This window comes from Colias eurytheme, chromosome 24 (assembly GCF_061535395.1).
Source record: "Colias eurytheme isolate Ceu_HAF_F1 chromosome 24, ilColEury1 Martin Lab GWU primary, whole genome shotgun sequence".
Lineage (NCBI taxonomy): Eukaryota > Metazoa > Arthropoda > Insecta > Lepidoptera > Pieridae > Colias > Colias eurytheme.
The window spans coordinates 3,444,198-3,470,681 of record NC_143003.1 but is presented as its reverse complement, the minus strand read 5'-3'; the positions used below and the strand labels follow the sequence as shown (position 1 = coordinate 3,470,681).

The 26,484-nt window shown below is 31.8% G+C and overlaps 2 protein-coding genes across 3 annotated transcripts; both read right to left on the bottom strand.

Annotated features, from left to right (window-relative positions):
- Positions 1-10,613: 10,613 nt before the first annotated feature.
- Positions 10,614-17,473, bottom strand: HisCl1 (Histamine-gated chloride channel subunit 1). 2 transcript variants are annotated; one of them, XM_090115764.1, is made up of 8 exons: positions 17,376-17,473; positions 16,442-16,625; positions 15,819-16,045; positions 15,154-15,236; positions 14,732-14,866; positions 13,973-14,149; positions 11,336-11,556; positions 10,614-10,826 (listed from the first exon to the last, which is right to left on the bottom strand). In XM_090115764.1, exons 1-8 carry the CDS (start codon positions 17,471-17,473, stop codon positions 10,653-10,655), a joined length of 1,299 nt encoding a protein of 432 aa, XP_089971890.1. In that variant the 3' UTR covers positions 10,614-10,652. The 2 variants fall into 2 exon arrangements, with proteins under 2 accessions (XP_089971890.1, XP_089971891.1); XM_090115765.1 differs by having other exon boundaries at positions 11,336-11,541.
- Positions 17,474-20,453: 2,980 nt separating this feature from the next.
- On the bottom strand, positions 20,454-24,949 carry LOC149897912 (uncharacterized). The gene is made up of 4 exons (XM_090115859.1): positions 24,692-24,949; positions 23,098-24,558; positions 22,097-22,819; positions 20,454-21,656 (listed from the first exon to the last, which is right to left on the bottom strand). The coding sequence occupies exons 1-4, from the start codon at positions 24,762-24,764 to the stop codon at positions 20,665-20,667; spliced, it is 3,249 nt and encodes a 1,082-aa protein (XP_089971985.1). The 5' UTR covers positions 24,765-24,949; the 3' UTR covers positions 20,454-20,664.
- Positions 24,950-26,484: the final 1,535 nt, after the last annotated feature.

The following is a 26,484-nucleotide window of genomic DNA, read 5'->3' as shown; positions in this document are numbered from 1 at the left end:
AAAATTTTATGTTTTATATTTTATGTTTATGAACTGGCTAATTCCACTATAAAACACAACTCAAATTTATATTATTGTATCTTCATTCATTCATACTACACCTCATAGTATCGTGTTTTGACCCGGTACTGTCACCAAAATCGGATACATTAAACAATTACCCTCAATTTTCGGCACATGGAAGGCACTACAACCTTATTTATCCAATTTGGACCCTAAATCAAAACATTTAGGTTCATATTTTTATACAATAATAGCAGAAGTAAGTATGGAACAGTTCATATGCCTAAAGTTCAAAGTCACCGTTGAATATTGCGTATTGGAGATATGATTTGAGAAGTATTTAAGATGATTTGTTATTTTAGTTCCAAAGAGATAGTATCTAAAAATACTTTTATTATATTACTTCTCGTAATAACATGATAGCTCTTTTGAAAAGATAGTCATAGCCTTTGACGTGACCCGGGATAAAAATATAGCCTCACAAAAAATACAAATAATTCAACCATTTCTTTAGAATTTCAGCTTAGATAGAGGCGCTTTCTATAAGTATATCAATACTATTTTCCTACTTTTTCTCTTAAGTATATAAAAATAGTAAGCATTATAATGGTTATTTTAATTCATAGAATATGTAATTATATTTGTTCCATCGATTATCAAGCTAAATAGGTACATAATAATATTGGGATGCGAGTTCAAAATCTCCACAGGATATAAAGGCTAAAGGAGCTTCCTGCTGACGTCAACTTAAGTTTGTATCAAATTTATCAAGACGTATTATACAGCAATACAAAATAATCACATGATCTTGCAAAATATGATTCAGTTTATTTACAGAGTCGTTTTCCTTCGAAAAAAATATGGTTACGACTGAAATAAATCATTGTTAACGTTTTACAGACTAAACTTAAGCATACTGCATATCATTTCTGATAAAAAGCAATGAATTGCGATTCAAATTCTTACATAAATTTAATGTGAAAATAAAGTAACAAAAAAAGCTCCATACATTTTTTTATTGTCCCCTATGTGGACGACAATGAAAACCAATATTTTTATCAGAATTTTTGTATGAAACTTCCTATTTTTTTGTATCATAATTAAAAAGCAATGTTTGAAGTGTTATATCTGATAGATTAAACTATTTAAATTACTTCAAATAAACGAAGAATTACATATTATAAAAATGTCCCTATCAATCGTTACAATTTCGTGACACTGATTTATTGACATATTTAACCAACTTCTTGTATCACAAAGAAGAGGAATCTAACTCTAATCATTGGCAACACTGGTCATGTAGCGAAAAGTAAGGTCACATTAACGCGCCGCCATTTTGTTCGTCGTCCAGACATGGAAGAAGTCCAGTAGTGTGCTGTGCAAAAAATTTAGTTACAATTTCCTAACGACGTATTCTCAACAAAAGTAAGTACATTTTGAAGAATTCACCTACCGCAATTGTAATATACTTAAATTATGACTAGAGTAATAGATTACACTTTCAATCTAATGGTAAATGTGATTATGTTTTGTGTAAAAGTATTTCTTAGGTTATTTTTTACATGTTACTGACGAACAATTTCTTGACATTTACTGACGTCAGTAAATTGTAGACGGTAAAGCTGTGGTCTCATGTGTAAAGTATGAAAATAAGATATTAAAATGTGTGTTAAATTAATGTAACGAATAATAATAAAGGAGAAAAACAATAAATCTCTCATGATTATTTTTTGTAACTACAGGCCATACTTTTTTAAACCATGATGTAGGGTTAGTAAAGTCGGGCTTAGGGACTTGACTTTTCCTGGGATCTGATAACTTTTTTATAGTGAAAGCGGATCAGTGAGTCTTGGCCTCCAATTTTACAAGTGGTTTCTGATGGGATAACGCTTGCCTTATTGCATTTAGTGTTGATCGCTTTTCCACCCACACGAGTGATGCTTACTTTTGTTTTTATTTTTATTCAAAATACATATATCCAACAGCTTTTTTTAGTTTCAGAATGCCGCTAACCGGTGCCGAACGGCAAAAAAATACATTGAAAAACTAAAAAAGCAAAACCCTGAAAAATATGAAAAGAAAAGGAAAAAACACCTCGAGAAAGTGAAACAAAGACAAAGAAAAATATCAGATCTTAATGACAGTTAAAAAGAAGCTCGAAGACAAAAATGGAAAGAAGCTAATGATAGAAGAAAAGAAAAGGAAAAGCAAACAGAGAATTATAAAAATTGATTGTTTGTTGATTATTTTGTAACTAAAAATATATATTTTTTTTAACTAGTGACTTCTTACTTTTTTATATGTAATATTACCTTATTCTGAATACAGCCTTACTTTTACAACTTCCTGACATTTCCTAACGAAACAGTTTACTGACAATTTCGTGACGTACAAATATTTTGAAAATGACCCTACAACATGTTTTTAAGACGAGCATAAGTCTGTAGATTTGCTTTCAATAGAGTATCCGGTACTTTATTCTTTCAAAATATTATGTATATTCATTGATAAGTTGCATTGCGACGCACAAACATAACAAAACCAGACAATCATACATACATACGAAATCGGAAATACTTTTAAAAATGTAATCATCTTAATGGATTAACACAAAGATTCACTCAAAGCTGTCTTTAGAAACAGTATTATTTTTCATCATCATCATCAGCCCATGTTTCCATTGCAGGGACACAAGCCTCCTATGAGGGTTCATGCTTCCATCCACCACGCTGGCCAAGTGCGAGTTATTTTTAGTACGGGCACAGATAATACTACGGGCAAATTTAACCGTATCATTCGCTCACTAGTGATGCCCTACCAATGATCTTGACCGTGACACCCACTCGGATCTCTAAGAACTAGTTCCCTAGATATATAATTCGCTGAAGGGAAGCGATTTCATTCCCACGGACGCGCCCGGATGATCGTATTCAGTGTTGTTTAGTGATGTACGATATGTGTATCGATGTTTTAATAAAATGTTATTTGAAATAATGTGTGTTTTATTACCTATACACTGCATCTCCTTGTCCACTACCTTATCTGCTAAGAGCTACTTAAACTATAATACCTACCGCCTGTTGGGCTTTTCTGATGTAAGATTACTTAATTATTTTACTGTATTATGCACACTTTGATACACAATACATATATGTAGATTGATAGAGTCAAGTGATAATACGAAATTACAGATGAATGGACCACTGTTTACCCTATTTCTGAATCAGTACTATCACTACTATTTCGTTATATTACATAAGGTGAAAATACTGAATGTACTCAAGTGGACGATAAAAATAAACTTCAAATAAAACAATGATAAAATCGGTAAAGGTTATCAGCTCACAACCGTTAGAGAGTGTCGCCAATGTGTCTGCTATATTTATGAATGACAAGTATTTTTTTCTTTATTTATAAAAACAAATTACATAATAGATTATAACATTATTGCTATATTAATCTGGGATAAAGAGATACAGATCCCTTTCACACTATTGTTTTCAATTAAATATAAAAATGTTAGGCAATTCAATGAATAAGGAAATGTATAAAGCTCAAATATTGTTTACAATATTTGATAACTTTTATAGGTCTCCATTCTTTAAAGTCCAACAATAGGACCATAGTGTCAGTTCGTAGTCCTTTCGATTAATTGTTATCTTGTTAAATTACTACTGTCACTGTGTAATGTGTACTTTCTAATACAATATTATACAATAAGGATAATGTTTGTGTAAAGTCAATATTATTAAATAGATTTTGATGTTTTGTACCAATATAATTGTGTTTTAATTTTGAAGTAGTTATTCACAGTCCTTCAGTATACCTAACTGCTAACAGTAGTAATAAAAAAACCATACCGAGTAGAAGATGCTCTTTATTTTATCGATCTTTATTTTTATAAAGCATTTGTAAAATAAATTAACAAAAAAGAATTATATCACAAAAAAGCTTGCGATAAATCCATCGACAGATCGTGCAGCCCTACGCAGAAATAGGGTCATTCGCCCTCATGCAACAAATCATTTTTAATTGTGTGTATTCTTCAATCTTTCCATTATACTGACCTCTTAAACAATCGCAAATGGTCGATAAGGATGGATAATCCGGTCAATGAACCCCTTTTTACTTTTTTATTGAGTCGTGGCACAGGATGTCTTTTTAAGAAATGGGTCGAAACAAATTTTCGAATGGAATAAATTTGGGTCAAATATATTTCGGGGTTGATTTATATTGACAGCTACCGCTATTCGCAATTTTCTCCACTTTTCGACTGACGTTTTATTTTAATATACACGATGTAGTTTTATAAGCTTTTAGCATGCGGATATAAACAAGCGGATTATACATTTTGTTATCTTGAATTATTGCGTTATCTGTGACATATTTGGCGTTTCGCCAATATTGCTGTTGCTAACACAATAATTGTTATTCTTGACAATTCTTTATTTTTATACAGATTTAACTGTGCGCATGATGGCCTTAAAGTCGTCATTATTGTCTTAATTCATACCTACACTCTATTTTAATAGAGTGCTCTACTTTTTTATGTACCAATAATACAACATGTACAAAAATATACAATACGTAAACCATGTTTTCATTCAACTTTGTGGACTTTACAATAAAAATATTTATGACACAATTTCTTCAACTCCATAGAACATGATTGAATAAACGATTAGAAGAGATAACAATTTAATTAAAATTACTTTTCAAATAGTGAAATACGACAGTTAATTTCAATTTAATACAAAGAATACGCCCGCATGACAGCCCTGCTCCGAGATAAAAGGAGCCAAGGCTAGCGAAGGACATTGTTCACATCCGGTGCTCGGCTGCTGTGCGCATGCGTTCACTTTCTTTGGTATACCGTTGTTTGTTTTGTAAGTATCATCAAAATCGGTTCAGTCGTTTCGGTGCGGCTTCGTACAGGACACAGGTGAACAACGTATTCAACGTATAGGAAACAAGAACCTCTAAAGTTTTTAAAATTTGATATTTTATTTGTGTGGAAAGAATGACACTATTTTTTTTTCATTCAAGGCATTTTGTCGAAACCAAATCGCAAGCATGATTATCATACTATTTATACCCATAACCCTTATAGACTCCATGACGTCACATTTCACAAAATATTATAATTTTTTCCTTTGCTCTTCATAATATCAGCTAAAGCTGTGTCTAACTGCAAAACTTTCTGAAGGCTGAATTCTTAAGCTTTTGACACATTTTATTTTTTATAGTTGCATTTTTTTATAATTAATTAGTGTACTCGTCATTTTCCACTATACATACATATTATGTAGGTATATTATTTAGTCCCAAATTTATCCCACATTTTACAGTACCACGGTCACCCACCAGTAACGTACTTGATTCCTTTGCAATGCCAATGCCACGGGAGAAGAAAGGGGAATACTTGTGGATTAATGGCCGTGCTCGATGAAACTGTGTGAGGAAATTGCTCATGAAAAGCCCTTTACTACTCATTGTTTTGATAAATACACGGGCTTTACCGTTTTGGACTTTGACCTTTGGAGTTCTGTTATTTAGATTTTGGAATACAAATTGCCTCCGTACTTCTATGGTACTAATCAATTAATCATATTACTTTGATTATTGAATACGTTTTATATGTAAAGTTCTGGGTAGGTATGTTTGCTACTCTTCACGCAAAAACGATGTATCGAATCTGAATGAAATTTGGCACAGCTATGGATCCGGATTATCAATAATTATGACGCAAATGATATCTCTTTAGATATAAAATATTTTTTTAAAAGAAGAGAGTGTTTTATAGTTATTTATTTTCTATAAAGAACGAACGTTAACATTGACGTCATCGGTACATTGTACACAAATGTTTCTTAGTTTAATAAAAAACTATGTATACTAACTAAATATATGTATAATATGAACTACGTAATAGCCTCTGGTTTATAGATGATTTTCATTTATATTTTGCAACAATGGGGAATTAGAAGATTTATTAGATGTCTACATATTACACATTCCAATGTAATTCCATTTTAATTACTATACATAATTTGCAATCAATCAACCACAAGATAGTTACTCAACCCTATAAAACTGCGTGGGGCCTATAGAGCCCTTATATAAAACGGAAACTATCTGATTATGCGGGCGACCACCCAGCTGGCCTTCCGGTTAACCCTTGGGTCTAAAATATAATTGTAATTTAGTACATATAGAAATACTATAGGTCTGTTTTTATCATTATCTATATCTGTATGATAATGGTAGGGAGCTTTTTAGGTAAGCTTATTTACATGTAAGATTATGTCATGTTTTTATCTCGACGAAAACACAGTTGTGATGAGCAGCTATATCTTACAGTTTGAAGACCAAAACTGAGATTTGTTTTAAGTAAAGTAAGTCCGTACTTACCAAAAAGTCGCATCAAGGACAAAGCGTGGCTTTTGTCGATATTTTTGTCCAGACGTCTCCAGAACGTTCGCAAGTTTCGGTTTAAATGATAGTAAAATTACACTTACAAAATAATTAAAATCTGTATGCAGATAAAAGTATTTGATTTAAGTAGGTACCTACTTCTCTGTTCTTCTGATGTTTTTTTATTATATATGATCAAATTTTGTTTATAAAGCATTGAATGTTTTATATCTTCAAGCTCTACCTAAGCTAGTCCAAAATTACACACTATACTTGTATACTTGTAAGACAACATTTTGTTTATCGTCTTCATGAGAGAGATTCCTGTAACAAAATCGGCTGATAATACATATAGTACATTCGTGAAATCAAACACTTAGAAAATGTAGTTTCATTTTCCGATAGCCTATTTTTTCCCCAAGTCACAAAACAAACTGACAAAACTGCTTCAAACGAGTAAAATTTTCAATTACATCAATAACAGCTATAAATAGCTCTTATCAAAGCGATATTATTAATAAAGATTCTATTATTACGGCCCAATAAATTATATCTCCAGAGATATGGCAATTAATTGACAGAAGGACGGACAGACAGACAGGCGGTGATAACGATTGTTTATATATGGACTTAGAAATAAATACAGGTTTCTTTTAAGACACATAATATTACGGATAAAAAAAATGTGTGCGTGTACTAGTGTACACACGTAAGAAGTGAAACTTCTTTATGACCATATTTTTCAAAAAATAATTTACTATACAGTGCAACTTTACAGAAATACGTCGAATCACGCGTGGTAGGGACAAGAAAAAGATGGCGCGTAACGGAAAAATGTCACGCGTAACGAAAAAATGTTACACTAAATTTTTTTCCAACCCCGATAAAGAAGTTTCACTTCAACAAGCAAATAAACAAATAAAATTTCTCGATTTTTACTTTATTAGATACGAATTATGTATTGTAAATTGTGTTAATAATTAATACATATTGCAATAGGTAATTTATCGTCAAAATTCTGCAAACTTAAGCGAACATATGTAGATTAATATTTTCTTGTTTAGTTAGAAATGGTAAACAACCAAATTCCACTACAATCTAGCTGAATCTAGATTTACTTTTACAAGTTCGTTGAACCCGCCGCAAAAATAATGCAAAGATGTGCAAAGCCATAAAAGTCTTTTTAGTACATTTCATAGAAACAACATATGAGATGAGTGTGGCTAAGTCAGAAGCTACTTAATATAAAAGTATTATTTATAACTAAATTATAGAGATGTGTTCATGGAAATTTATTCGTGGAAATAATGAATCGATATAATATTATATAGATACCTCTATCGGCTAAAAAAATTACAACTTAGGTACCTACTTTAAAATAACTTTTTTTCAGCACAGCTTTTTAAATTTCTTTTTTTCTTCTTAGATTATTCAAAATTCCACACTAGTAAGAAATCATTCGGTAGATATAAAATAAACTATTACATTTTATCCGCTTTCTTTTTTATCTTGGACCAAACCTCAGACAGCAAAGTGGTGGTAAAGTTGTAAAACATTTTATGATTTTAGGCGTTTATGATTTGAAGTAGAAATAGCTTAAAGGGAACTCACAATTAAATGAGCTTATAATAACTTTGTGTTTTTTCAGTTCTGCATTGTAAGGTCGTGTCATCGAATTCCAGAAGAAGATAACACTGTTCGAATCCGTGACCATAAGCTCTACATTCATGTAGGGACAATTTTCTATGTTATAAACACCATAATATCTGCTGTACATGACCTTATGTCTTACCCTACGTCCTACATGATTTACTTAAGTAAATTACTCTTATTTCATGATAAATATTGTTCAAGTTAAAATTAAAAGTGTCTAATGATCATAATGTTAAACATCTGTAAACCATTGAGAATTTCATCTAATCCAACAAAAATGTGTTCAAACATATATCACTAGCTGCGCTCCGGGGTTTCAACCGAGTGGCTCCGCTTCTGTTGGTCTTTATAGCGTGATGATATATAGCCTAGCCTTCCTCGATAAATGGGCTATCTAACACCGAAAGTATTTTTCAAATTGTACTAGTAGTTCTTGAGATTAGCGCGTTCAAACAAACAAACTCTTCAGCTTTTATTAGTATAGAATCATTATTTCAAATAATCTAAAAATAAAATTTAAAAAATGCATCCGCCATGCACGTCGGGCATCGAATCCCAGATCACGTAGAGTCTAGACGGTGATGTTATATGCAAATGTAAACAATTGTGCGGTTTTCGGGTGTCCACTTCGTATGCGGAGAGGTTAGGATTAAGGGGAAGGTTGTATGAATAATATTGATACATATATAAATCTATTTTTTGGTCCTAGCTAAGGTAATCTTATATATGTATTTCTGCAAAGTTGTTCCCAAATAAAGCTAAGTAGTAAAATCTGTGCCAATTTCATTGGGATCTAATCCTGATTACCTTTACAAATATAATTACTAACTTATCGATTATATTTATGCTCTGGGGTTTGAAAGTCAGTGTGATGAAAAGACAACGCCTTCGCTTGTCCGGGCTTGAGATGAAATTAAAAAAAAAATAGCCTGAATTAAAATAGATGGAATTAAAAATCGATCGTATAGTTTTGAAGTTAAATCGTACAAAATAACAGTAATTGGAACCTTTCCTCTTTTTTTTTTTCTTTATAATATAACTGTAAATACGTACACTGTAGTTAGATAATTAAACAGTACATATTTTACAACTAGCTCATAGTTTTTAACAATTGTAGGTATTAATTTGCATTCTAAGTTCTAACTTCGCCTTAACGCATCTAAAACAAAGCCTAGTCAAAACAATAATTTAAGCATGCCTAAATTTAGTGTTCGAATATTTAGTGTTTAGGTAACCTTGTTAGCAGTCTGGGCCAGACATACAGCCAGACGGACATCGTTACTATGCGAACACTATTTTATATGCATATATGCATGTTTAGGCGACAATTTGGCTGATAAATTATCCATTATCTATATACTAGCTGTGGCCCGCGGTTTCGCCTGCAGATAAAACTATGGACGAAAACTTTAAGCTATTTCTGTTATTTAGAGGTTAATTTGAAAAAAGTAGAGCATTTTGATAGAGCATTTTACGTCTTTAGAACTCTTAGCTTTACCTCGCCCAGTAAAAGATTCATTTTTAACGCAATAATACAAATAAATTAATTATAATTGTTTATTAACAACGTAAATAACACTAAGTACAACATTCAAACAGAAAAAGGATAATGAATTAAGAAAATCACTTTGGAAGCAGAACTTTTTATGACATTTTTAATGTATGGGGTAACTGTGTTTTACTATTATGTTTTAAAATGTGCACCTTACCCTTATCCTTTAAATAAATTGAGATTAAAATTAACAACAAATTTAACAACACCTACGTATTTTAAAGTAATATTTATAAGTATAATTATAAAGTTGATACACATAGTAATTATAATCTTCTCAATTATTAATATTCTTATAATACTTAAAATATAATTAAACATACAATCAACACACGTGTTGAAATAAATATAAGTTTTATATTATTAATCCAGTGAATAAATTAATAATACTGTTGTTAAGGAATTAATTTTACAATATCGTTTTATATTATATTAAATAAGCAATAATTAACAATTAAGTACAACTTAATTTAGTGTTCTTGTAAAAATAAAAAATGGGACTTTTTGAATACTGTAATAAGTACCTTCAAAGAAAATAGTCTAGTTGTGTTACATGTAGTTTAATTTTCTTATGTGAACTCGTAGAAATAAAATTATATTCCTTGATGGGATATATATGCAATTAAATACGATATCATTGAAGAGGAAAATGCAATAATGTTATTAATACACATATACTTTTAACTTGTTATTTCGTGCAACATGCAACAAACTTAATTTAAAAAAATGTGTGCGTGTACTATTGTACACACGTAAGAAGTGAAACTTCTTTATGACCTCATTTTTCAAAAAATAATTTACTATATGCAACTTTACAGAAATACGTCGAATCACGCGTGGTAGGGATAAAAAAAGATGGCGCGTAACGGAAAAATGTCACGCGTAACGAAAAAATGTTACACTAAATTTTTTTCCAACCCCGATAAAGAAGTTTCACTTCAAAAACTATTTTTAGTGAACCATTAAGCGTCGGTACGTTAATAATTTTACGATTTTTATATACGCAATTTAATAATTATACAGACGTAAATTATAAAAACGTAGACCAATACACGACATTAAGTATGAAAAAGGAGAAAGGGAAGAAGAATCGCGAGAACCGATCGATGTATACAGCCGTCTCTCTCCCGTTGCAGAAGGTGTCGTATTGCGGGAGCGAGGCAGATGTACTTGCGCGAGGGTCCACCGAGTTTGGGAATATGTGCTGGAAATATAGTTAATTAGTGGATTAGATTTAGATCAAAATATTTGCGCTAAAGAAATATTAGTTTATTAATGAGATTGAATTTGAAAGCAGAAGTATTTCTGGAAACAGTTAAAAATATTTTTAAATAAAATATTTGAGAAATTTTTATGGAAATACTAACATATAAGATGTCAATAAAATGTAGAGAACTAGACTAAAAAAATCTCTTTGTGATATAATTTAGAACCAAGTTTTTTGTAAGCATATATAATTATTTTTTACCAGCATATAGTGCATTATTATTCAAAGCATCTCATTTTAAATCGATTATACATAATTGAAAATAATTTTCCCCTAGAGTTGCAACAAAACTAGCCGAGTAATGTTCATTCATTACTAAAAAACTAGGTTCTAGGTCATACCACAAAGAGATTTTAGTATTTTTCAAAATACTTCTGAATTGGCCCAACGGCCCATGAATTTTAAATATCGATTCTATTATCTCAGAGTATTACATACATACTAACCTTAAAAGCGTCCAGATCCCTCGACAAATCTTCATCCGAATACCCTTTCATGGCCTTAGTAGCCACGGGGCCCATGTAATTATTGACCACAGCAAATTCGAACAAGGACAGAAAAACAAAAACCGAACAAGATGACATCCAAACATCTATAGCTTTTACATAGGATACCGGTGGAAGGCTCTGCTGTGACTGTGTGTTTTGTGTCGCTGAAATAAACACATCTTAATGCATTGATATAGAAAAAAACCTGTACCAGTGGCTTCTTATTATAACGTAAAAATTATGTTTTGACATAAAATCTTATGTAAAATAAATCAATGGAACTGAACAGTTTGTTTCAAACAGTTAATTAGGAAAAATGCTTCAATTTTTATTAGATACATAGTAGAGTGCCGTAAGGCATAAAAATGGTCAAACCTCGGAACCCAGGGCCAGTCAATGAATCTGTATATCAAGTATGAGACTGCATTATTAAAACCTCAAATAAAAAAGTTAAAAACAAAAAATTGACCGATCTCGATTTACAACAATTTTTAACAACAATTTACTGAAAAATGAGAGGCGGAAAGGGGAAAAAGTGTTTATAGTGAAAAATTTAATTTTATTTGTAATAAATTATATGTGCAGAGTAACTTCAATGTTAATTTATTAGATTATCGTAAAAAATAAGTTACAAAAAAAATTTATCATTAACTATACACATTGTTACATCATTGTACATTATTGTCGTCGTCGTCGATCTCGTTGATATAGATTGTAGGTGAAGGATTAGTGCAGCTGTCACCATTGCATTCTAAGCAAGCTGCATTGCAGTTTAATCCACTTTTCCTGCACCCACAAGATGCTCCGCATCCTGTTTTGCATGAGCTTGGTGCTTCGTTTTCACAAAAGAAGCACCTAGTTTTCCAATCAAAATCAATTGAAGTAGCTGTTCGAAGCTTTTTTTAAGGTGGAGAGCATGCAGATGTGGTGTTCTTTTCTTTTAATTAAGAATTAATGCATCCTTTATTAATATATTTTTGTCTGCATACCGAATGCACGTAGACAAAGTCGCGAGTATTTATATACTGAGAAAGTCCATCCCCTCTTTCCGCAGATGCAGCTTTTAATGATGATATGCCTCTAGTGACTTTTATAATAATAATTATCTCCTAGTTCAGAGCTTAATTCAGAACTAGATCCGATTTTATCACAAATGAGGCAATCATTGCTTGTACATCAATACTGGATGGTTCACCCATTGCGACACGTGGCTGCAACAACAAATATTAGTAATATTACTAACTAACTTTTACATAATTAATGATTTATATTATTAAATTCTACTATTATATTCTAACTTTTAACATCGATTTATTACAAAATATTTATAACTGTTTTCAAAAGCATGTAATAGAAATGAAAAACAAATACATGCTTACAATTTATGCCACTATTTTCAAAGTTTTTAAAACTCAGTAATGTTCAGTAATTAACTTTTATCACACTCACTGCACAATAATATAAACATTAATTTTTAATAAACAAAAATCTGAAATAAATATTTTTCGGAACGAAAACAACAGCTACGTATTAAGTCTAGCAAGTTACAACGTGTACTATCCACAGAGCAAGTAATATGTACTATCTTGTGAGGGCCCGCCATGAACAATACCGAACAGCTGCTGTTATCCCCTCTTTTCTCCAACCCGACCTTCATCGGTATATCTGCAGTCCCTAAAGATCCAAGATCAAGTTTTCAAGTTTGTAATAGTTGTTCTTTTTAAAATATGACTTTTGACTAATATAAATCATTGAAAACTCCAAAAAATTAATAATTGTTTATAATAATTTAAAAAAAATTGAGAGCGCGAAAAAAATTTTTTTTAACATTTTTCTATATACTATTAAAAACATATTTTCAAGGTTTATATTAAGATTCATTGACTGGCCCTGGATTCCGAGGTATAAACCTTACGGCGCTCCACTAACAGTAAAAGTATTGCTTTCATACAGAGATAAAAATTCAAGGAAATATGTATAATACTAGCTGTGTCCCGTGGTTTTACGCTCAGTGCTCCGCTCCTGTTGATCTTAGCGTGATGATAAATAGCCTATAGTCTTCCTCGATAAATGGGCTATCTAACACCGAAAGAATTTTTCAAATCTGACCAGTAGTTCCTAAGATTAGCGCGTTTAAACAAACAAACTCTACAGCTTTATTATATTAAAAATAATATTTAAAATAGTATAGAAATATAGATAGATATTGTGTGCACGCCTGATGGAGGTATTTATCTGCAATAGAAATGAATAGGCCTGATGATGATGATGATGTTTAAACTTGGTTGAACGCACGCAATCCTTAATGCTTATTACGTTTATTATAGAACAGTACCTATTACCCACCATTCATACAAGACTATTTCCTGTTATTATAAGTGGTTGCAATTTTTTGTAAAAGTTATATTTAATTACATTAGTAAATAGTTAAATTATTATGTAAGATGAATAATATAGGTAACTATAACTTTTAGAACATTCCAAAAAAAATGGTCAGTTTAATAATAGTCGTATTAAATGGCAACACTAACAAAATTTTAATAATCTATTACTTTTTTCTTATATCATTTCTAAATAATAACATAATATATTTACCTAAAGTCAAAAGAGAGGTTACACCCAAGGTAACTCTGGCAGGAATAGCCTCCGGTTTGATCCAGAAAGATATCCAGGACATAACCACGATCAGAGCGGACGGTATATACGTGTGAAAGAGATGGTAGCCCAGACGTCTGCGGAGGTTGAATACCACTGCTAGACAGGTGAAGTTGCCTGGAAATATACGTTTTGACATGTACCTGCTAGATGCAGGATAAAAAGACGTGTGTCACTCGGGAACTGCCGCGGTAAAGTTATTGCATGCTAATTGCTATGCCTTCAAGCCACACCTCCGCCCGTCGGAGTGGGGAGCGTGAGGTTTTTTCGTTACGGAATTTCTCGATTCGGTCCCCGCGCTCAAGGCCCGCGATAGAAGCTATGCAATAGCTTAAAAATAAATCGATCGTTCTAGAAATCAGTGTAGATATCGTTTTTCGGACAGATATATTTTAGCTGTTATGAAATTTTTTAGTACCTAGCATTTTTAATGAGGTAGTGATTTAGAAAAATTGGATGATTACATAAATGCATCTGATTGTCTCATGACAAATATCGCCTAGCAGTTATAGTATAAACCAAATAATTATTATTGTAACAATTATTCCTGATACCTAAAGTAGCATCTACTCCCGAACTATATTATTATAGTAAAAATATACTACAGGAAATTTTACGTTTAAGACTCGTTATCAAGCCCAATAAAATATGTATTATTGTACACAAATATGTAACTCAGTTAATTTAGTAATACTTTACCTGTGGAATACTCAATGGTGCAATCCGAAGTATAGTTATTGGATATATCCAACTGCGGCAGTTCGATGTCCGGGTTGACCACCAGCGGGTCAGTTAGGTTCCAAATGAACACTAGGTCGTGGACTGTGTGCGATACTATAAGAGATTTTTTTAATTGATCAATTAAGACTTGGTGTTTTTTTTACAGTTGAAAGACATTTCGAATTTTCGATCATTTTGAGAAAATATTTAAGAATAATTTAAATAATATGGAGCATAAGTATCATTTTAATTCTAAGCAAGACGTTAATTTGATATTAATTTTACTATTAAAAGGGAGACTTATAAAAAGAACATAATATTTCAGGCCACGATAATGGATTTTGTAATACCTACCTTACAATAACAAACCTAGGAAAAATAAAAACGCACAAATTACTTACAGCTTTCGATCATCATGGAACAACTCTGGGTATCATGGGGGTAAGATTCAAACTTCATTGCACACGACAGTACAAGGGTTAATCTGAAAATCATGGATTACAAACATAATCTTTAGTATCGAGGTATACAAAACAAGCTACATAAAAAAGGCAAATGAATAAATGTTCCTAGATCATTACCACAACGCCATCTAGTCGCAAAGTGAGCAAAGCTATATTACAAAGTTAGAAGAATTTTTAGGAAACTAGAGTCCTATGATATATAAAAAAGCTAGATACGTTACCCGCTCTCTATTTTGGCAAGAAAAAACTCAGCTAAGTGCCCGAGTTTCACTTAGTCACGCACCATTCAGCGTCGTGGCTGGACGTTCTTTTTATATTTTAATCGGCAGTTGTTATTACGAAGTACAGGAGTGAGACATGTATTATGTCTCGTGCGTGAGAGTGAAAGAGAGAACAACTGTATTGGTGATAATGCGTTAGTAAGAAGGTATGTATTAATTACGCTGTTGTTTAGTGCAATGATGTTGGCGTATGCCGCGTCTACTAGTATAATAGGTCATTGCTAGAGTCTAGACTGATAAAAATACGAGGCATATTTTTAAATACGTTCATAAAAACACACATTACAAAAACCTTTCCAGTAGTTGTAATATTTAACTTACTTTGCCATATACAGAAGCGTTTTATCATGATACAACCATAAATAATGGTTGGGAATACTCATTTCATGAAATGTAACTTTCTTCGCGTTCTTGAAGAAGCAGTCTGGTCTCCAGATGTTGTTGAGCCAGGCTACATCCAGAATACGGTATTCTTCGTGCATGTTTTCTGGCAAACGGAGACGCGGGTCCCGCCACGATTGTGCCAGAAATATGTCTGCTACGTATGTCTGGAAAAATTGAAATAATGTAATTGGAATTTCATCACACTAACGAAAGTATATAATCATAATGTAGATAATATGTTACGTTCAGGAATCGATATCGTTAATAAATTGAAAGAAAAAATAGTTTACGTGTCGTGATTGCAGTAAAGGATCGAAATAGCGGAATTCGTATTATGGCTATCAATATCAATTACAATCATAGAAAGACCACATATTAAATTCGTGTCGTGATCGACATGCTATTCAACCCTAAGATTCAACCACAACGCATTAGGTACCTATGTGCAATGAAAAAAAGGCCATGACGCGATCTTTAACATTACCTAACACGATGAATTTGTACCTTTATATTTCTTGAAACGATTTTAAATTGTTTCTCTTACAGAATTTGAAACTCACCATACTCTCTTCATTAATAGAATCCAAGGATAGCACAGTAACATGGAAATACACAATAGTGGGCTCCCCCAGGAGTTTTGGAGCTCGATTCTTATCATAGTACTTCGCTTTGACAGGCAATATGTCGCGTAACGACAGGCTGGTTTCTCCTTTCAACTCCATCTCTTGATATGATGAGTTTGCTCTGAAAGTTTTATTAGATCATTATCTTTCATAAGATTTCATACAATATTTGTGATTTTAAAGGATGCAAATGCAAAACAATACATAGGTAAATACCTACTAAATATACCTAGGACTTGTAAAACTGGGTACCTACGTTTCTGACCTAGCGTATTTCATTTTCTAATGATTCTATTAAACATATAGGCCAAGGCTAAATACACGTACAAAAAGATTAACAGTCGATAAATATGTGCATTTAAGGGGAAAATTGTCACACTTTAGTTTCTAGGGCAGCGAACTTGAAGGTCGCAAAATTGGATTAAAAATATAACAGAATAATATGTGCGCTGCCCTTGAATAATAAAACAATTTAGTTTAGTTATTTTACAATTTATCAAGTCAAGGATTCGGATTTATTTTGATACATAAGCATAAAACTTATGCCCTGGCTGCTATTATTTAAGACTAGGTAACGCTGGACAGAAAATACGAACAAAAACATCGTCTGAATATAGATCTCTCAAGAAAAATCCTCCATTTAACATCTGTACAGTAATAATAGCTGTTAGATATGGCATTGAAAGAGGTGCAATATTAATATCGTTATTCTGTAGTATTTGATTCAGCTACCTTCCTTCAGACACGCATAAAATTAATAAAAAAAAGTTTATGGTTTGTGCAGTTCACATAGGTAGCCACTTATACCAGTCTTTATTAATTAACCCAGGAAGTAATAAATCTAAATGATATAATATAAAGAAATACTTACAAGAAACTGACAGCGGCCTGCACCCTCCCAGCACTGGATATTCGTAGTAACAACAGGAGCATTGAGGAAAACGCATACACGTCCACTTTGAGTTTCATTGTACCTACCTACACCTAAATCTACACTATTTTCACACTTCAACACTTAGCAAGAGCTCGTCAGCTTTGCAACATGACGCCGATCAAAATCCTTTATTAAATTTTCTTTTACATGCCATATTTGTAAGAGAAGTCGTATGAGCCCGAGTAATCCTTTTATGAAATCATGCACTTCGAATTATAAGCAAATTATAACTTTCACAGTGAAACACTTGAATAGTAGATGAAAAGCGAAGTTAAAATATGTATTACTCTATGTAGAGAGGGTTTAGATATGCTAATTACCTCTCAATATGATATTGATAATTTCCTATAAAAATGAATACGATTGTTTTATTGTGCAGTCACTAGATATTAGTCGTATTAGTAATATAGGTATACTAATATGGGTAACAGCAGTATAAATACCTAACTATTGTACTGATTTGGTAACAGCTTTTTTCAAAACAAAATATTATAGGATAATTTTCCTACCGTCACAAAAATATACCCACTAAAAACCGCACAGAACTGTGAAAAGCTCAGATCAATTTAATCGATTGAAAGTACCCAATGAACCATGGGAAATACTAAATACCTTATCTACACAGCACTCGCACAAACAAGAGAGATTCTAAAATAAACGGCAACTACACTGGCCTCAAAGTATACCACTCGATGGCGACTTAAACACAGATAGCATTGCTAAGGCTTCTTTATGTAACATACGACATTTTAATACAAGCTGAATGGAGTTTATGATAATATACAATGTGTGAATTATATTAGGTTCAATTAGAAAGACTTCCTCATATAAGAGGCTTTGAAAACCTTTGCTTATAGATTTCCCCGATGGTTTTCTGGGCTTTCAGTTTATTCAGGGAATATTTTTCTTAACCTCGTTCTCAATATAGTTCCACGTGGTAATAACATTATCACGCAAACATTTATAATGATTTGTAATAAGCTTTATTAAAAGGAATGAGAACAAGGTTCTAAAGAAGAATAGGTATTTGAGGTAGAGAAGGCCTATTGAAATATGTACAAAATAATTTAAGATTTCCGGTTTTAAAATTTTACATAATGTTATAATCGTTTTATAGTTTACTAATTTATTGTTACCTAGCTTGACCTAGCGGCTTCGCTTCGCTGTGTTGTTCCTATATGTACCTACAAATTGCCTATGTGCTCTAATCAATCTTTGTTTCATAAACAATTTCAAGCACCTTTTTGATAAAGTTTCGTTCAAATTAAATCATTATTGGGTATGTTTTTATCAAAAGCCAAGGCAGATGTATCTAATCAGTGAACTATTGGAGAACATACATGATATTTTAGTGTTAAAACAAGAGCCAAAAATTGACAGAATTTCAATTCTTAATAATATTCAATACCGATTATAAAAATGACCTAGCTGATCTTTTTAGACCCAGCAACACATCTCTCCTGATACACATTGATATTGCCTATTCCAGAAATAAAAGTATAAGTATCTATTTAATTATTATTGAAGATAACAGGATTAAAGCCGACCTTGTGCCACATGGTACGGATGACAAATACCGACCAAGTAAATTGTATAGAATAATCGAATGACTGCGTGTAATCTCTATTTTTTGCGTGGTATGCTTATTAAATTTATCCTGCAGTATTTAATAGGTGTGATATAATACTTGACCTTATTTGAAACGGTTACTTCCTATATAATAATGGTCACATTTTTTTTACGAAATAGGTAGAAAATGCGAATCTCTTTAAATCATGACATGCATAATTGTGTACGAGCTGGCCGAAAATTGTGTTAATTTAAGAAGTGCCCTAATATGGATAGATTTTTCTCTGAATCAAATACAATATTTAACTAACTATTTAAAAAATAGACAAAAGATTAACTTTTTGAAAAGATATTATATAGCTGTGCAGGATACTTAATAAGACTCTTAACTTAATATAAAATTATTTGCTTTTATTTATAATAATAATTAAATAATATTTACAAGCACATGTAATATTACCGCAGTAAGCAATCCACTCTTGAGTTTCACCAATTAGACCGGACTCTCAGTGGAGTTTCGTTTGCAAAAATCGCGGACCTAAATCTGACTTCTGATATATATTGTATAGATCCCAGACATCCTATAGACAGATGTTGCCAACCAGTTTTGTGGTCCCCCTGCCCGCACCCCGGTAATTAAATATGGCATACAAAGAAAAAAATAAAAATTTCCAAAACATGCCGTGTGGGGTATCAAATGAAAGAGCTTATTGAGTAGGTCACGAATATATAGCATATTATATACATTTCTTACACTTTCTCTAAGATTTTTTAGAAAATTTACGAAAATGGTCCATTTTTGAGTTAATTTTAAACCACTATAGATTGAAAACTCATGAATATATTTTTTAAATTATTATTTTAAATAATTAACAATAGTCCATTGTTTACGATTCAATATTTTGTACAGTGAAATAGTTGCATGGGGGAGTGGGGGGAGCATTCAAAGATGGCGAGTATATTTTCAAGTTCATATAGTATATAGTTATTTTCATCAAATCCACCACATAGATCACTTATATTATATTACGAACTATTGAATCATAAACAATGGACTGTTGTTAATTATTTAAAATAATAATTTAAAAAATATATTCATGAGTTTTCAATCTATAGTGGTTTAAAGTTAACTCAAAAATGGACCATTTTCGTAAATTTTCTAAAAAATCTTAGAGAAAGTGTAAGAAATGTATATAGTATTCTATATATTCGTGATCTACTCAATAAGCTCTTTCATTTGATACCCCACACGGCATGTTTTGGAAATTTTTATTTTTTTCTTTGTATGCCATATTTAATTACCGGGGTGCGGGCAGGGGGACCACAAAACTGGTTGGCAACATCTGTCTATAGGATGTCTGGGATCTATACAATATATATCAGAAGTCAGATTTAGGTCCGCGATTTTTGCAAACGAACATCTCCTTGGAGCCTGCTCTAAATCATAATTCACATTTCAAAATTTATATGTAACTAGCAAACCGGGCGAACTCCGTTTCGCCACCAAATACACATTTTCTTTGATATAAACCTCACGGAGCCCGAGACCTTTCCAACGAATGCAAAACCGTGGAAATCGGTTCGTGCGTTCTGGAGTTATAGCGTCAGGAAGGAAAAGCCGACTTATTTTTATATAGTAGATGTTCATAAATTTCCCTTACTCACTGACACTCTTCTTTCCTGTACCATAAATCCTCTGGCACAGATTATAAAACCTCCACTCTTCTAACTCTTCTGGTCTCTCCTTCACCATAGTCCGATACTGCGACCTTACTTCCATCATCTTTTTAGAACAGACTAAAGGACTTTTCTTCAAAATATCTGAAGCCTCCATCCATAAATAACTTCTAACAAACTTGGGATTCTTAAATTTATCCAAATGCGCCAAATACCACGTTAACAACCGTTCCGTTTCAATATCCGTCCAAGTTTCTTCTAAATTATCTTCTGAAGATATATTCTTGCTATCTTGCAAATTCTCTCTCAGTTCATTTTCCTTAATCAATATCTCTTCTAAAATACCCCTGAATGGTGTTTCTAGACCGTTTTTAAATGATTGCTTCAAGTAATTGATTTTAGTAAACACCACATTGACAGGTTCTGATAGATATGTGGCCAGTTCAGACCATAAGTATTTCTTCTCAAATTTAGGGTTGATGAAGTCTTCTAAATTTTGCAAGTAGTATGTCAAAGCTTGCTCCACTTTGCTGTCATCTAATTGTACATCTTTGTAAACCTTTTTTTCTTCTAAATCATTATCTTTCCTCAATTTTAATATCGGCTTTAGAGCTAAAATTTTCTGCATTAATTTGTAATATGGAGAAGATTCGGAAGGATCATTTTTGTGGCGATTTTTAAGTAAAAGATACATTTTTCTGCACGCAGCAGGGGTTTTGTCGTCCATTTTATTAGCTATTTCAGTCCACATATCATTTCGGTTGATTTCTTGGTTTTCGTGCGATTTTAAATACTTCAAGTATTGTATGAGCAGTCGGGTTTTTGATCGTTTATTCCATACTTTAGATGGGTTTGACATTTTGATTACTTCAGTTTCTATAACCTCCTCTTCGTCTTTTTTCTGGTATATAAATTGCGCTTGACTCATGTCTCCTCCCTCAGGTATTACGATGATACATTGAAAATCGTCATCTGAAAATAATAAATTCGGTTTTATTTAATTGCAAGTATTGATAACTGAACATAAATTATTTAATTTTCAACTTCAAACCTAATACAATAGACAAAACACATGGTGGCCCTTACTTTTTTTTCAGTAGCTTTAACTTTTATACCTTCTCATCTTATACTATGATAGAACTAATAAAACAGTGCCTTTTTCAATATAGTTGCAAAAAATATTGTTAATATAAAAATATTGTGCCATGTAGTGTTTGTAGTCACTACATCTTAAAGCAACTTATTATTCTAATCACCTATTATTTTCTACATGTAATTTAAGATATTAAAATTTTATACTTTAAGCAATTTTTAAAAGTTAATGCAATACTGTAAATAAGTCATAACAATTATTGTAAAATAAGAACAACACATTAGTAAATATCCTATAAATATATATATTTTATGCTTACCATCCGGTACTTCAGATTTAATATTCATGTACTGTTCTTCATCTATCTCCATACCCTCAACTTCAGACTTCTGATTATTGTTATATATCGTATCCATTATATTAAAATATTTCCATGATACCTTTACATCTGGATTGTTTGCCTTCATTGTCTTCAGCTTCCTATATGATTTACGTAACTCTATAAATTTCTCCGAACAACTATTCTCGGTCCTACCAATTTCATTAGCTATGTTCGTCCATTTGGATTTGTTTTCAACATCATTGTCAAGTTCGTTAAAATTATTTGCGAAATAGTTGATTAACTTTCTAATATCTTTAGGAGACCAATCTTCGCACTTGAGTTTCGCCTTTATAGCTCTGTATCCAAATATTTTCTTGCATAGAGCGTAATAAGGCCACATAACTGGCATTTCTGGTTTATTAATTTCCCTTTGAATATAATTCGTGTACACTTGTTTGAAGTTCCTAAACCTGTGTGCACATTCTGTGGCTGTTATGCCTATCTGTTTTGCTAACGCCTCCCAGAGTAATAATTTTTTGTAATTGTTTGAGGTGAACTTGTCTTTGTTTTTGAGGTAATATTCTAGTATTTTGTAGGCTTTTGCGTCACCGCTTCGTCGTTTGGAGCGTAATGTGAAGCCTCTTTCGTCATAGGACACTTCATCATCAGAGCGATTGTCTCTATCTTTATCATCAAATTCCTTGATATGGATTTTCTTAACTGGAATAATATATGAAAAGAAAAATATTAATAAATCTAAATTAAATAATTCAATTCACATGATATTCAAATCAAAATTATATAAATAAAAGTATGAGATAAAATCAAAATACACCATGCTAGAGAACATATAAAAACACATTATTTTAACCATTATTAAAATACAAGGAGAAGGCTAAACAAAATCATTTTAGTGTGAGAATTTTTAAATAATTTTATAAAATTGTATGTATTAAAGGCATGAACCGTATTGTCATTAGTAAATAAGTGACACATACCTCCAATTTTTCCTGAATCAGGTTGTTGTTTATTAGATTTTTCATATCCAGCTAACAAATTAACATCCATGCCATAATCAAAGATTCTATCAAACAAATCTATATAACACCAATCTATTTGCATTTCTGGGTCTTCCTTTTTGTCGTCCAATATTGTTTTATACAAGGAAGTCAAATTATCCCATTGCTTTCTACATTCTACCACACTACAACCCAGTTTCTTAGCAACTGTTGCCCAACAAACATAATAACATACAGGATCTTTGACCATATTAATATTATCATAAATATACTGCACCAATACATTGAGTCTTTCCATTTGCCAATCTTCAGAGAAATAGCTTTTGCGTGGTTGATCCAACTCTACTTGAGTTTCTTTAGCAATTATATTGTCTAATATTATTTCGAGTGGAACACGACCAGTTAAGTCATACGCACCTTCAATGAGTTTATCGAAATGTGCATTTTTTAATTCTAGAAATTTCTCCATACAACAATCTGGCTTTTTATCAAGCAAGCGACCAACTTCATGCCACAAAAAGCTATTAGGTATTGTGGGATCTTGAAAGTCTTTAAAGCAGTCATAATAATATTTAGCTAGGAATGTAATTTCTGTTGTGTTCCATGAATTTTTATCTACAGTATCTACCTCAAGAGTTAACAGTTTGGGAGAAAACTTCTTTTGAAATTCTTCATCATTTTCATAAATTTCATCAAAAATGTGCATATACGGCCAATTTACACTGGCACTTCCAACCTCCAATCTTTTATACAACATTTTTACATAATGTTGCTTAAAGTTCAAAAAACGTTTGTGCCAATAGTCCACGTCTTTCTCGCCCATGTCAGATGCAATTTTTTCCCAAACTGACTTTTGGTTAACATTGCTTAAATGGTAAGTTTTGTATTGCAAATAGAGCCTCAACATTTTTTCTACATTAGCATCAGCTGAAGTCTTTCTTATATTGGTTTTATTTTCATTTGTATTTTCAATGACCTCTGGCTTGCTTTCTGTTACATTTAGGTATGAGTCTGCTTGATTTTCATCCTGAAAGGCCTGGTGGCACAGATTATAAAACTGCCACTGTATATTCTTTCCCTTTAGCTTTTCTAAATGTATTTGATAATATTTATCTCTAATTGAGCGCAGTTTATACTCACATGAAAGAGGTTGTTTACCGAGCAGCATTGTTTTACAGGCGACAGTCCATAGATGTTTCTTTTTTGTGGTACCACTACGGAATGTTTCTTTATTATCTAGATAGAAAACAATTAGCCGTCTAATCTCTTCATCTAGCCACTGTTCTGTGGCCAACTGTTCACTTGCTTGCGCCAAGTCAAGTTCGTCAGCTGATTCACTCTCTCCTGTGTCTTCGATTACATATTTAGTTTCTGAAAGCATTTGAATATCTTCTTGCTGGTCGCTCTCTACAATGCCTGCATTGGACACATCATTACTTTCTGCAAAACAAATGTCAACGGTTGTTACTTCTAAATAAACTTTTAAATTAAACTTCTAAATAATTTTTAAATTGTGGTATCGACCATCATTACATTTATTGTGTCTTGAGTAATAGATAAGGTTATCACTTACCATCCACATAAAACAAAAGAATGTCTCCATTAGGTTGAATTTCACTTTTAATTACAATTTGTTCCATATCCATTGTAAAAGATTTTTATTTTCCTTTAGTATTACTCAAAAAACTGTTCGGATGAAAAAGGAATAAATCTTAAAATCTGATGTTTGAACTATACGTACGAATGTATTGACAGTTTGGTAATATTTATTCACAATAAATATTTCGTAAAGTAATTAGATAGCCGGTTTATTGAGTAAAGTTTACAAAATAATAATCACAGATAATAATAAATACAAAACAATATTTTGACAGTGGCGGCAAAATGTTCAGAAAATCGGAAACAATGATTCACATTTTACAACAGCGCAGCAATGCTTTACATACGCCATTTTACTCAAAAATCATAGATAATGTAGACTTTATAGAGATGCATGATTTTTATAATAAAAATAAGATAAAAATATACTAAACTTGCATGTTAATATGTTACCTAGTTTTGTATAGAATTTCAAATTATTGAAGGATTTGTAGGAATGAAAGTAAAAAAAACATGACGCGTTTTTGCGTTTTTGTAAGCCAACCATGGAAATTAAGATGGAAATATATATATGTATGTACATATATTTCCGTAAAGCATTTATTTTCCAATTTCCACATGTGTTTCTTATTCCGCTGACTGACTGGGCACACTGGCTGACAATAATTATTAACTTTAAGAAAAAAAAACGATATAAATAAATTCCTTTTTTCTAAATTCAAATTCCGAAAACAATTCCATAGGAAAAAAAGGTCTTCGATAGACTTAAGACGATAGGTAACTGGTAGAAGGGTAGAGTAGAGGTGATGAGTCGCAGAAATCAGAAGGGCAAAATTAAAAGAAGTGCCAGAAAACATTATAGAAAGCCAGAGAAGGTAAGAATTAAGAAATTAACATTTTCTATTAATAAAGCGACATGATTACGTCATCTTCTAATTTGATTTTAACATGAAATTTTAATTGATTAATATTTAAACGCGACGCAATTCACTTCGTGAACTTTAGCGTTCTTTTTAAGCTATTGGGGCCGGAGGTGTGGCTTGAAGGCATGCAATATATAAATACTATATTATTACTTGCTCTGTGGCAATAGCTTTACCGCGGCAGTCCCCGAGTGCCACACGTCTCTTTTTTTAAAGTTTCGTAAAACTAATTACAGTAAATAATTAATTATAATAAGTACCTAGTTACCTAACTGAAAATTATATAAGAGGCCAAATGCGAGCACATCATTGGGCCACATTACTTATTTTTTGTACTTAATCGATAATTTTTGAAAGAAACAACGGTGATGTATTTTGAATAACTTTTCAAAGTTTAACTTCTTTTTGCGCGTTGAGAGTAAAATCTCAAGATCACTTCATGAGAATAGCGCGACCGTCATGTCATAGAGTAAGGCGAAGATTTTATTAGTACCTAGGACCTAGGTAATGTTTGAATTTTGCCAAAGAAGTTTCACTTCTGACACGTGTGCTCGGCATACACGCTCTTTTTTATCGGGCTCTTAACTTTCCATTTCGTGTAAGTATTTAAGGAAGAATAAATAAAACTATGTTGGTAGTCAATATATAATTTTTATTCACTTACTTACACAAAATTAAATCAACATTCATCAGTCAACAAAGATTTTTGCAACAAAACGCACAATAAAATTTTTTAAATAAAAATATAATGAGCAGAAGTTCCTGCTACTGAAATATAAGATTTATATCATATGGAGTAAAGTTCAAAATGAACTATATCAAATTGCAAGAATAAAGAAGAATA